Source organism: Schistocerca cancellata, chromosome 8 (genome assembly GCF_023864275.1).
Source record: "Schistocerca cancellata isolate TAMUIC-IGC-003103 chromosome 8, iqSchCanc2.1, whole genome shotgun sequence".
NCBI classification, from domain to species: Eukaryota; Metazoa; Arthropoda; class Insecta; order Orthoptera; family Acrididae; genus Schistocerca; species Schistocerca cancellata.
Window position 1 is genome coordinate 42,003,227 of NC_064633.1, and position 12,429 is coordinate 42,015,655.

General features: G+C 43.5%; 1 protein-coding gene across 1 annotated transcript in view; it reads right to left on the bottom strand.

The window, feature by feature from the left end:
- LOC126095026 (uncharacterized) overlaps nucleotides 1-10,450 on the bottom strand; it is a gene marked incomplete at its 3' end in the record, with an annotated part of 123,927 nt that extends 113,477 nt beyond the window's left edge. The window contains exon 1 of the mRNA XM_049909688.1: nucleotides 8,756-10,450. Within this exon, the coding sequence (XP_049765645.1) occupies nucleotides 8,756-9,076 (321 nt within the window). The remainder of the gene's footprint in view (nucleotides 1-8,755) is intronic.
- Nucleotides 10,451-12,429: the final 1,979 nt, after the last annotated feature.

Sequence of the window (12,429 nt, forward strand, 5' to 3'; positions counted from 1 at the left end):
TTCATCCTGAGGCAGTGTTATCTTAGGCATATATTGGAATCTGTACAGTTTCTGTAATAACTTATGTTAACGTAATTTTATTTTTATTTCAGATCCACAGTCCGTTGCAACGGTACAAAAACAAACGTGTTGTTTGTCGCACAGCATGGTCCAATGGCTCTGAGCACTATGGGACCCAACATCTGAGGTCATCAGTCCCCTAGAACTTAGAACTACTTAAACCTAACTAACCTAAGGACATCACACACATCCATGCCTGAGGCAGGATTCGAACCTGCGACCGTAGCGGTCGCGCGGTTCCAGGCTGTAGCGCCTAGAACCGCTTGGACACACCGGCCGGCCGCACAGCATGATTCCATAATCTATCCACTGTGGATATGTCAAAAATAAGTACGCAAAATTGTTAATTTACGGTTACAGCTAAAGCAGTGCAATATTTTTGTAATTTTAGTTACCTTGTAGGTCTGAAAATGGCAGTTTTGCTAATAATACAGTGCATCTACATGTCATCATGTCAATGAAAATAGATGTCATTAGCCGAGAGGCTCCTTACGGTGCAGGTCTTATTACATTCGACGCCACATTGGGCGACCTGCGCGCCAAATGGGGATGAAATGATGATGAAAACAACACAACACCCAGTCCCCCAGAGGAGAAAATCCCTGACCCAGCCGGGAATCGAAACCGGGCCCGTAGGACGGCAATCCGTCATGCTGACCACTTTTTATTTTTATTTTTTTTTTACCACTCAGCTGTCGGAGTGGACATCAAGCCAATGAAAGATTCATATCTGAAGCTTTCTTTACGTCTAGATTAACATCTGCTATGATAATGACAGATAACTAATGTTTAGTTAATGACAAACAAATATAAACATGTGTTTTTGTACGATCTATGTTGAACCGGATACTGAGTCATTGAGACGTTCGGTGCTGCTTTCATATATCGTTTTCTATATTCTGTCTTCTCTCAGCCATAGTACGTTATAAGACGCCCTGTGAGCTGATTCGCTTCCTTGCTTTTGTTTCGATTGTTGCCACACCTGAGAGTCTATAAAAATTGTCTTAGAAATTTATATGTCGATTTTATAAGGGATGATCAAAACGTTCCCATTCGTAGTTGCAGTCCAGAATAGGTATGCCAATCAGGCAAAATCGCCTTGAGCACTGAGGCAGACATCTCACAGACGCAGTAGCTTGAAGATACCCGTTTGGTAAAACGGAGTGTGCTGCTGTGCGAAGACGTCCGTATCTTCCTGCTGAACATCCTCGTCCGACAGAAACCGCCGACCATTCAAGGCCTTTTTAACTGACCGGAGGCGTGATAAGTGCATGGGGTGAGGTCAGCACTATAGGGCGGGTGGTCGAATGTCTCCATCTTGAGTTGGCGTAATTTATTGTGGTGTCACCGGCAGACACCACACTTGCTAGGTGGTAGCTTTAAATCGGCCGCGGTCCATTAGTACATGTCGGACCCGCGTGTCGCCACTGTCAGTGATCGCAGACCGAGCGCCACCACACGGCAGGTCTAGAGAGACGTACGAGCACTCGCCCCAGTTGTACGACGACTTTGCTAGCGACTACACTGACGAAGCCTTTCTCTCATTTGCCGAGAGACAGTTAGAATAGCCTTCAGCTAAGTCCATGGCTACGACCTAGCAAGGCGCCATTAACCATTTCTAGAGAGAGTCTCACTTGTATCATCAAGAATGCTGTATACAAATGATGGATTAAAGTTAAGTATTCCAGCAGCTACGTACTTTTCGTTATAGCATTCATTACGTATCCTGTTTCAGACCTAACGCAAGCCTGCGTGAGTTGACGCGCGCATATCGGCCTTCTCTAGCTATATAGCATTTATGCATTGTGACATTTGCGGTATGGGGTGGTGCGTTATCACGAAACAGCGACAACCGTTGTCCTAACAATTTTCATCGCCTGCAACAATGCGCTTAACAATAAAACACATCAGGTGCTTCGGGTAAACAGCGATGAGTCAGCCTGGTCTCTCAGATCGACCGGCGTACTGTGGCGAATGGCGACCGGCACAGAACTTGGCGCACCGTTCTACAATGGCGGAGGACATGCAACATCTCTTATCAATTAATCCCACGCCAAATTTCCATTAGGGCCACAGGTGGATCAATGTGTTATTTAAGTGCTCAATTTGTGAATCTGTTTCCCTGGAATAAATCATCAAATTTTTGTAAAATTGTAATCATGTCATATTTTGTACTGAAGTAGTAATGGTGATCTTCACTGTTTTTGTTGCACACAGGAAGTAGGTCCGAGTGTCTATATCACACAAGGTCTCTATTTATGAAGCACAGTCACACACGGCAGTAGTAATTTGCAAGAAAAAAGTAGGTAGTGGAGTGTCCTTGTCAGAAACGATCAAACTTTCGTTGGATCGTTGCAATAATGTCACTGTTGCGAGAAGTTATGTGGAAGCAGACTCAGTGAGACCAAACACAGTACCACGCTGACGACCCCGCACACGCACAAACGGTAAAACGTCGTAGTATCTGCTTGAAACAGACTGTAGGTCCATTGATAACTCAAAAGCCATCTTGTGGTATCGAAGACTTCCTTATGAAAATTAGTTGCAGCTTGTAATAGTGTACCACACAAGCGGCGTGTAGTGAAATTGCTTGCTTATTGAATATCATCTCAGCTATGTGACTGAATTCGTAATTTCCTGTCAGAGAGGTCACAGTTCATAGTAACTGACAGAAAGTCATCGAAAAAACAGAAGTGATATCTGGCGTTCCCCAAGGTAGTGTTATAGGCCTTTTTGCTGTTTCTTACCTATATAAACGATTTGGGAGAGAATTTGAGCAGCCTCTGAGGTTGTTTGCACATGATGCTGTCGTTTATCGCCTAATAAAATCATCAGAAGATCAAAACAAACTGCAAAACGATTTAGAAAAAAAATATCTGAATGGTGAGAAAAGTGGCAGTTGACCCTAAATAACGAAAAGTGTGAGGTCATCAACACGAGAGCTAAAAGGAACTCGTTAAGCTTCGGTTACACGATAAACCAGTCAAATATAAAGGCCGTAAATTCAACTAAATAGCTAGGAATTACAATTACAAACAACTTAAAACTGGAAGGAACACAAAGGAAACGTTGTGCGGAAGGCTACTCAAAGACTGCGTTTTATTGGCAGGACACTTAGAAAATGTAACAGACCTACTAAGGAGATTGCCTAAACTAAGCTTGTCCGTCCTCTTTTAGAATACTGCTGCCTGGTGTGTGATCCTCACCAGATACGATTGACGGAGTACATCGTAAAAGTTCAAAGAAGGGCAGCACGTTTTCTATTATCGCGAAATAGGGGAGAGAGTGACACTGAAATGATAGTGGGTTTGGGATGGACAACACTGGAATGTCGTGAGAAGATTCCTCCGCAACGAAAAACGCCTTTCTTTTAGTGACCAAGTTTCTCCTCTGAACACGAAAATACTTTGTTGACGACGAGCTACATAGGAAGAAACGACCTCCATGATAAAATAAGGGAAATCAGAGCTCGCTTGGAAAGGTATAGGTTCAAATTGTTTAAATGGCTCTGAGCACTATGGGACTTAACTTCTCAGGTCATCAGTCCCCTAGGACTTAGAACTACTTAAACCTAACTAACCTAAGGACATCACACACATCCATGCCCAGGGCAAGATTCGAACCTGCGACCGTAGCGGTCCCGCGGTTCTGGACTGTAGCGACTAGAACCGCTCGGTCACCCCGGCCGGCTAAAAGGTATAGGTGTTCGTTGTTTCCGCGCACTATACGAGATTGGAATAACAGAGAACTGTGAAGGTGGTTCGATGAACCCTCTGCCAGGCACTTAAATGTAATTTACAGAGTATCCATGTACCGGGTGATCAAGAAGTCAGTATAAATTTGAAAACTGAATAAATCACGGAATAATGTAGATAGAGAGGTGCAAATTGGCACACATGCTTGGAATGACATGGGGTTTTATTAGAAGCAAAAAAAAAAAAAAATACAAAAGTTAAAAAATGTCCGACAGATTGTGTTTCATCTGATCAGAATAGCAATAATTAGCATAACAAAGTAAGACAAAACCAAGATGATGTTCTTTACAGGAAATGCTCAATATGTCCAGCATCATTCCTCAACAATAGCTGTAGTCGAGGAATAATGTTGTGAACAGCACTGTAAAGCATGTCTGTAGTTATGGTGAGACATTGGAGTCGGATATTGTCTTTCAGCATCCCTAGAGATGTCGGTCGATCACGATACACTTGCGACTTCAGGTAACCCCAAAGCCAATAATCGCACGGACTGAGGTCTGGGGACCTGGGAGGCCAAGCATGACGGAAGTGGCGGCTGAGCACACGATCATCATCAAAAGACGCGCACAATAGATCTTTCACGCGTCTAGCAATATGGGGGGGAGCGCCATCCTGCATAAACATCGTAAGTTCCAGCAGGTGTTTATCAGCCAGGCCGGGGATGATGCGATTCTGTAACATATCGGCGTACCTCTCACCCGTCACGGTAGCAGTTACTGACGTTTTGATATCCAGCGCCATCTGTCGGACATTTTGTGAATTTTGAATTTTTTTTGTTTCTAATAAAACCCCATGTCATTCCAAGCATGTGTATCAATTTTAACTATCTATCTACATTATTCCGTGTTTTATTAAGTTTTCAAATTTATACTGCCTTTTTGATCACCCGGTAGATGTAGATCTAAATGTAGATACATGTATACCGGTTCTACCGGTTTCCGTCCCATTCGGGTAATTCCTTCGTGGTGCGTCGATTTTGGCCGGCCGGAGTGGCCGAGCGGTTCTAGGCGCTACAGCTGGAACCGCGCGACCGTTGCGGTCGCAGGTTCGAATCCTGCCTCGGGCATGGATGTGTGTGATGTCCTTAGTTAGGTTTTTTTTTTTTCATCAGTCTACTGACTGGTTTGATGCGGTCCGCCACGAATTCCTTTCCTGTGCTAACTTCTTCATCTCAGAGTAGCACTTGCAACCTACGTCCTCAATTATTTGCTTGACATATTCCAATCTCTGTCTTCCTCTACAGTTTTTGCCATCTACAGCTCCCTCTAGTACCATGGAAGTCATTCACTCATGTCTTAGCAGATGTCCTATCATCCTGTCCCTTCTCCATATCAGTGTTTTCCACATATTCCTTTCCTCTCCGATTCTGCGTAGAACCTCCTCATTCCTTACCTTATCAATCCACCTAATTTTCAACATTCGTCTATAGCACCACGTCTCAAATGCTTCGATTCTCTTCTGTTCCGGTTTTCCCACAGTCCATGTTTCACTACCATACAATGCTGTACTCCAGACGTACATCCTCAGAAATTTCTTCCTCAAATTAAGGCCGGTATTTGATATTAGTAGACTTCTCTTGGCCAGAAATGCCTATTTTGCCGTAGCGAGTCTGCTTTTGATGTCCTCCTTGCTCCGTCCGTCATTGGTTATTTTACTGCCTAGGTAGCAGAATTCCTTAACTTCATTGACTTCGTGACAATCAATCCTGATGTTAAGTTTCTCGCTCTTCTCATTTCTACTACTTCTCATTACCTTCGTCTTTCTCCGATTTACTCTCAAACCATACTGTGTACTCATTAGACTGTTCATTCCGTTCAGCAGATCATTCAATTCTTCTTCACTTTCACTCAGGATAGCAATGTCATCAGCGAATCGTATCATTGATATCCTTTCACCTTGTATTTTAATTCCACTCCTGAACCTTTCTTTTATTTCCATCATTGCTTCCTCGATGTACAGATTGAAGAGTAGGGGCGAAAGGCTACAGCCTTGTCTTATACCCTTCTTAATACGAGCACTTCGTTCTTGATCGTCCACTCTTATTATTCCCTCTTGGTTGTTGTACATATTGTATATGACCCGTCTCTGCCTATAGCTTACCCCTACTTTTTTTAGAATCTCGAACAGCTTGCACCATTTTATATTGTCGAACGCTTTTTCCAGGTCGTCAAATCCTATGAAAGTGTCTTGATTTTTCTTTAGCCTTGCTTCCATTATTAGCCGTAACGTCAGAATTGCCTCTCTCGTCCCTTTACTTTTCCTAAAGCCAAACTGATCGTCACCTAGCGCATTCTCAATTTTATTTTCCATTCTTCTGTATATTATTCTTGTAAGCAGATTCGATGCATGAGCTGTTAAGCTGATTGTGCGATAATTCTCGCACTTGTCAGCTCTTGCCGTCTTCGGAATTGTGTGGATGATGCTTTTCCGACAGTCAGATGGTATATCGCCAGACTTATATATTCTACACACCAACGTGAATAGTCGTTTTGTTGCCACTTCCCCCAATGATTTTAGAAATTCTGATGGAATGTTATCTATCCCTTCTGCCTTATTTGACCGTAAGTCCTCCAGAGCTCTTTTAAATTCCGATTCTAATACTGGATCCCCTATCTCTTGTAAATCGACTCCTGTTTCTTCTTCTATCACATCAGGCAAATCTTCACCCTCATAGAGGCTTTCAATGCATTCTTTCCACCTATCTGCTCTCTCCTCTGCATTTAACAGTGGAATTCCCGTTGCACTCTTAATGTTACCACCATTGCTTTTAATGTCACCAAAGGTTGTTTTCACTTTCCTGTATGCTGAGTCTGTCCTTCCGACAATCATATCTTTTTCGATGTCTTCACATTTTTCCTGCAACCATTTCGTCTTAGTTTCCCTGCACTTCCTATTTATTTCATTTCTCAGTGACTTGTATTTCTGTATTCCTGATTTTCCCCGAACATGTTTGCACTTCCTCCTTTCATCAATCAACTGAAGTATTTCTTCTGTTACCCATGGTTTCTTCGCAGATACCTTCTTTGTACCTATGTTTTCCATCCCAACTTCTGTGATGGCCCTTTTTAGAGAAGTCCATTCCTCTTGAACTGTACTGCCTACTGCGCTATTCCTTATTGCTGTATCTATAGCGTTAGAGAACTTCAAACGTATCTCGTCATTCCTTAGTACTTCCGTATCCCACTTCTTTGCGTATTGATTCTTCCTGACTAATGTCTTGAACTTCAGCCTACTCTTCATCACTACTATATTGTGATCTGAGTCTATATCTGCTCCTTATAATACAGTATCTGATTTCGGAATCTCTGTCTGACCATGATGTAATCTAATTGAAATCTTCCCGTATCTCCCGCCCTTTTCCAAGTATACCTCCTTCTCTTGTGATTCGCTATTACTAGCTGAAACTTGCTACAGAACTCAATTAGTCTTTCTCCTCTTTCATTCATTATCCCAAGCCCATATTCTCCTGTAACCTTTTATTCTACTCCTTCCCCTATAACTGCATTCCAGTCGCCCATGACTATTAGATTTTCGTCCCCCTTTACATACTGCATTACCCTTTCAATATCCTCATACACTTTCTCTATCTGTTCATCTTCAGCTTGCGACGTCGGCATATATACCTGAACTATCGTTGTCGGTGTTGGTCTGCTGTCGATTCTGATTAGAACAACCCGGTCACTGAACTATTCACAGTAACAGACCCTCTACCCTACCTTCCTATTCATAACGAATCCTACACCTGTTATACCATTTTCTGCTGCCGTTGATATTACCCGATACTCATCTGACCAGAAATCCTTGTCTTCCTTCCACCTCAGTTCACTGATCCCTACTATATCTAGATTGAGCCTTTGCATTTACCTTTTCAGATTTTCTAGTTTCCCTACCACGTTCAAGCTTCTGACATTCCACGCTCCGACTCGTAGAACTCGTAGTTAGGTTTAAGTAGCTCTAAGTTCTAGGGGACTGATGACCTTAGAAGTTAAGTCCCATAGTGCTCATAGCCATTTGAACCATTTTTGAACGCTTAGAACACGTAACTGGACTACTAAGGAGACTGCCAACACTACGCTTGTCCGTCCTGTTTTAGAATACTGTGGTGTTGGATCCTCACCAGATAGATGTGACGGAGTACATCGAAAAAGTTCAAAGAAGGGAAGCACGTTTTGTATTATCGCGAAGTAGGGGAGAGAGTGTCACTGAAATGATACAGGTTCAAATGGCTCTGAGCACTATGGAACCTAACTTCTGAGGTCATCAGTCCCCTAGAACTTAACTACTTAAACCTAACTAACCTAAGAACATCAGACACACACCCATGCCCGAGGCAGGATTCGAACCTGCGACCGTAGTGGTCGCGCGGTTCCGGACTGTAGAGCCTAGAACCGCTCGGCAACATCGGCCGGCAAATAATACAGGATGGACATCACTAAAAGAAAGGCGTTTTTCGTTGCGGAGATATCTTCTCACTACATTCCATTCACCAAGTTTCTCTTCTGAACACGAAAATATTTTGTTCTCGCCGAGCTACATAGGAAGAAACGACCTCCACGATAAAATAAGGGAAATCAGAGATATACGAGGTTGGAATAATAGAGAATTGTGAAGGTGGTTCAATGAACCCTTTGCCAGGCACTTAAAGGTGATTTACAGAATATCCATGTAGATGTAGATGTAAATGTAGATTCGTGTGTCTGTACACGTACATCGGATCTACCGATTACCGTCCCATTCGGGTAATTCCTTCGTGGTGCATCAATTTTTCGTCTTACAGTGTCCTCAAAATTTAAGGAAATAGCTTTCTGTTATATCGTACCCTACCTTCGCCAACATGTGATGGCAGTTTGACGTTTCCTGCATGTAGCCCTCGTGATGCTACAGTCTGACTGCCAGCAGTGTGAAGAAAGCCAGAGGGCGGTTCGCGGTGCCGGACTCACCTGCACGCGCCAGTCGACGCACATGCGGGCCGCCACGTAGAGGATGTTGTGGAACTTGCCCATGCGGCAGACGGAGCCGCCGTTGTCGGCCTTGGTGCGGCGGTGGAAGCGCACGGCCGCCCGCACGGCGCGCGCCGCCCCCAGCTGCGGCGACACGGGCCCGGCGCCGCCCTCGCCGTCGCCCACGCCGGCGCGGCACCAGCCGGCCACCACGTGACCGAAGTAGTCCGCCAGCTGCTTGCGCCGGTGGCGCGCCAGCAGGTAGTCGCGCGCGACGCGCGGGAACACCTCGTCGAAGTACGCGTCCAGCACCGCCTCCATGCCTCGCCTCGAGCCTTCGGTCTCTCTGCTTTGGTAAACTGCACCTGAACGCTGCCACGCAAGGCAAACAGTTCTCCCGTCCTCTCCAGCAACACACACTACTTCCCACAGGCTTAGAAACCTTTTCCACAAACGTTGTACCCAGTTCACGTTCTCTGTTCTGTTCGTGGATCTCTTGAAAACGAACCTAAGTCGCGAAGTACGAAAAGAAGTTCTCCTGCCCTCTGCAGAAGCACACTCCGCCTTAGTAACCCATTGACAAACGTGATTTTCAACTCACAGATTCTCTTTTTCCCAGTCCATTTTGACGAGCTGTCGGAAGCCAACAGTAACCTTAGCATCCAATGCGAAAGGAGTTCTCCTGACCTCTTTAACAATACACACTACCTGTGCAGTCTTAGAAGCCTTATCGATAAACTCGATTTCAAGTACACATTCTCTCTTCCCCTGTCTCTTGAACTCTAGGAAGCGAGCGGACACGTAAACTGCTAAAAAGAGTTCACCTGTGCTCTTAAGGAACACCCAATGTTTACAGAGACTTGGAAACCTTTCCGATAACCCTGCTACACAGCACACAACTCCTCACTCACTGTGATTACAAATTTTCAGAACTGAACGCAAACATATTGTTTGAAACACTGCTCTCTTTAGTACCAAACACGTCTTCTATGAGGCGTAAAAATCCTTTCGACAAACGCCGTTTCCAGCGCACAGCTTCCTACCCTCTGTTTTTACGAGTTGTCGGAGGTCAACACAAACCTAAGCTGCTAAGTACGAAATAAAATTCATCTCCAGTCTCCCACAGCACACACAGCTTGCTAGAGGCTCAGCAACCACTTAGAGAAACTTGTTTTTCACTACACAGCTGCTTTCTGTCTCTGTTTTGACGAATTGTCGGAAGTAAACTGGATCCTAAGCTAGTTAATTACGAAAACAAAACTTCACCTCTCCTCTCGTATTAGGTGTACCTGTCCTCCAGTGGAGGAGAGTACGTTTCGATAGAATTTTTAGCATTTACATGGCAGCCAGCATAGACGACAGACAACTTCAAATGGAGAGTGTTGTTTCATTATAGATGGAAACAGAAAGGGCAAACAATATTCTATTATATATCTCACACGATAGCTGACCTGGAAGAAGTATATATAGATTTAAGAAACCTTGAATGAGTCAGCACAAACAAGACACAGAATTTCCTGAAAGAACTGCGGAAAACGGGAAATCAATGGAAAGAAGAGTAATATGGTGTTATTTATCTAACACTGTGGGTCATCCAGAAATATGGGTAGATCTACGAAAACTTTGACTGTGGAAAAGGAAAGTCATTTCAAATGAAACTGTAAAATCATAATACAGAATTTTGCAAATTTTTTCTGTAGGTGTGTGCGGGGAGGGGGGGGGGGAGAGACTACGTGGTAGAATGATGGAAAATAGAAGAATACCTGTTATCTTCCTTTGTCTAATATGCTAGTCTAATATGAAAAACTATAGCTGTCAGAAAATTTCAGTCACTTATTGAAGAGAGAATTCTGAAAACCTTTTTAGGACACTGGAAGGTTTAAAGAAACGAGAAATAATGTTATATTAACTATCAAAAACGTTCACGACAATACTATATGCACCACAAACTTTGAATAGATGTGGTCAAACTAGCTAGAAAGAGACAATAAAAACTTTTCAGAAATAATTTAAGTAACAGAGAAATTCACAGAAAGATGGAAGAATGTTGTCCTATTTGTCTGGAGTGTTAGTAATATCATAAGGACGCAATACGTCAGACACTTTGATTCTGACTAGACCAAGCGAAATCAGTGAGTAAACAGAAAAGACACTAATTTCGGGAAGCTTATGGTGAGCGATAACTCTACCAAAAAAACTACCAGTGATCTATTATTTGTGATGAATCCTACTCAGACAAGAAATCGGTTGTCACTTATTAATTTAGCAAACAGAGAGTATAAAATTCTGGAAAAGATTTTGGAAAACAGGTATGTTGATGGGCAGATATATCTGACATCTAATCGATATATAAACAGAGCATAGACAATCAGAAAGAAATAGATACGGTTCTACGGATACATTTTCATAATAAAGGGTAACTGACTGACCTATGGAAAGCTGGGATTTCACAAGACAAAAGAAAAAAATCTGAATATGTTTTCGAAGGTATCAAAAATATCTATGACCCTTATATCGGAGAAAACCGAATCAACAATACGACTGAATTTAAACGAATGTTACTTAACCCTGAAACAGGAAGGCGTCGCTATGTGAACAGAAGAAGGTTTCAAAAAGAACCGATGGGATGACGGAGCTAGAAGAGATACTTTTTATTAATACAAAGGCTGTCGATGATAAATTCGCAAAAAGCTAAAAACTGGCATCAAATATGAACTGTCTTTACAAACCAAGTGGTAGCACAAATTCAACTAAAATTTTTGATCTGTAAGCAAGTAAAAAGTGCAATACTGTATACTTGTAAACCAGTATCTCATCTTCAAATAACATTCGCGCTGTCTCATTTGCATGGGAAAGTACTGTCACATTCTCGGAGTAAGCTTTGTACAATTCTTTTCTACCGAGCCTTGTCTTTTACAAAAAGTATCGGCATGTCACTGAGGTTTCGCTTTGAAGCTACTACGTTGAAGTTCGTGTCGCAGTTAATTCAGAGACCAGCCAGATACCGCGAGTGAACGCAGCAGCCGGAGTAAGTCAGCTGCTTCCGCCTCTGCGCTGGCCGCTGTTGACAGTTACCGCCCCACAGAATTCGCTGACGGGCGCCACGCATCCATGGGGCGTCGCGAACAACGAGCAGCGTGCGTGTTGGCTGCAGCTTGAGGACTGCCACAGGAATAAAAGTCGCCGAGCGATGGCTTCCCCTCAAAATAGGATTAGTCGCTCGTAAGGCTTCTCCAGAGCACCTTCCCCACGGACGTCAGTACTGTTATGCGCGTTTATCGACGAGTTTACCGCATCCGAATCTATTCTTAATATACAGGGTGATTACAAAAAAAAAAGGAATAGATTTCAGTTGTTTATTACAAACAACACTGAAGAGCCAAAGAAACTGGTACACCTCCCTAATATCGTGAATGGCCCCCGCGAGCACGCAGAAGCGCCGCAACACGACGTGGCGTGGACTCGACTTCTATCTGAAATAGTGCTGGAGGGAACTGACACCATGAATCCTGCAGGGCTGTCCATAAATCCGTAAGAGTACGAGGGGTGGAGATCTCTTCAGAACAGCACGTTGCAAGGCATCTCAGATATGCTCAATAATGTTCATGTGTGGGGAGTTTGATGGCCAGAGAAAGAGTTTAAACTCAGAAGAGTGTTCCTCGAGTCACTCTGTA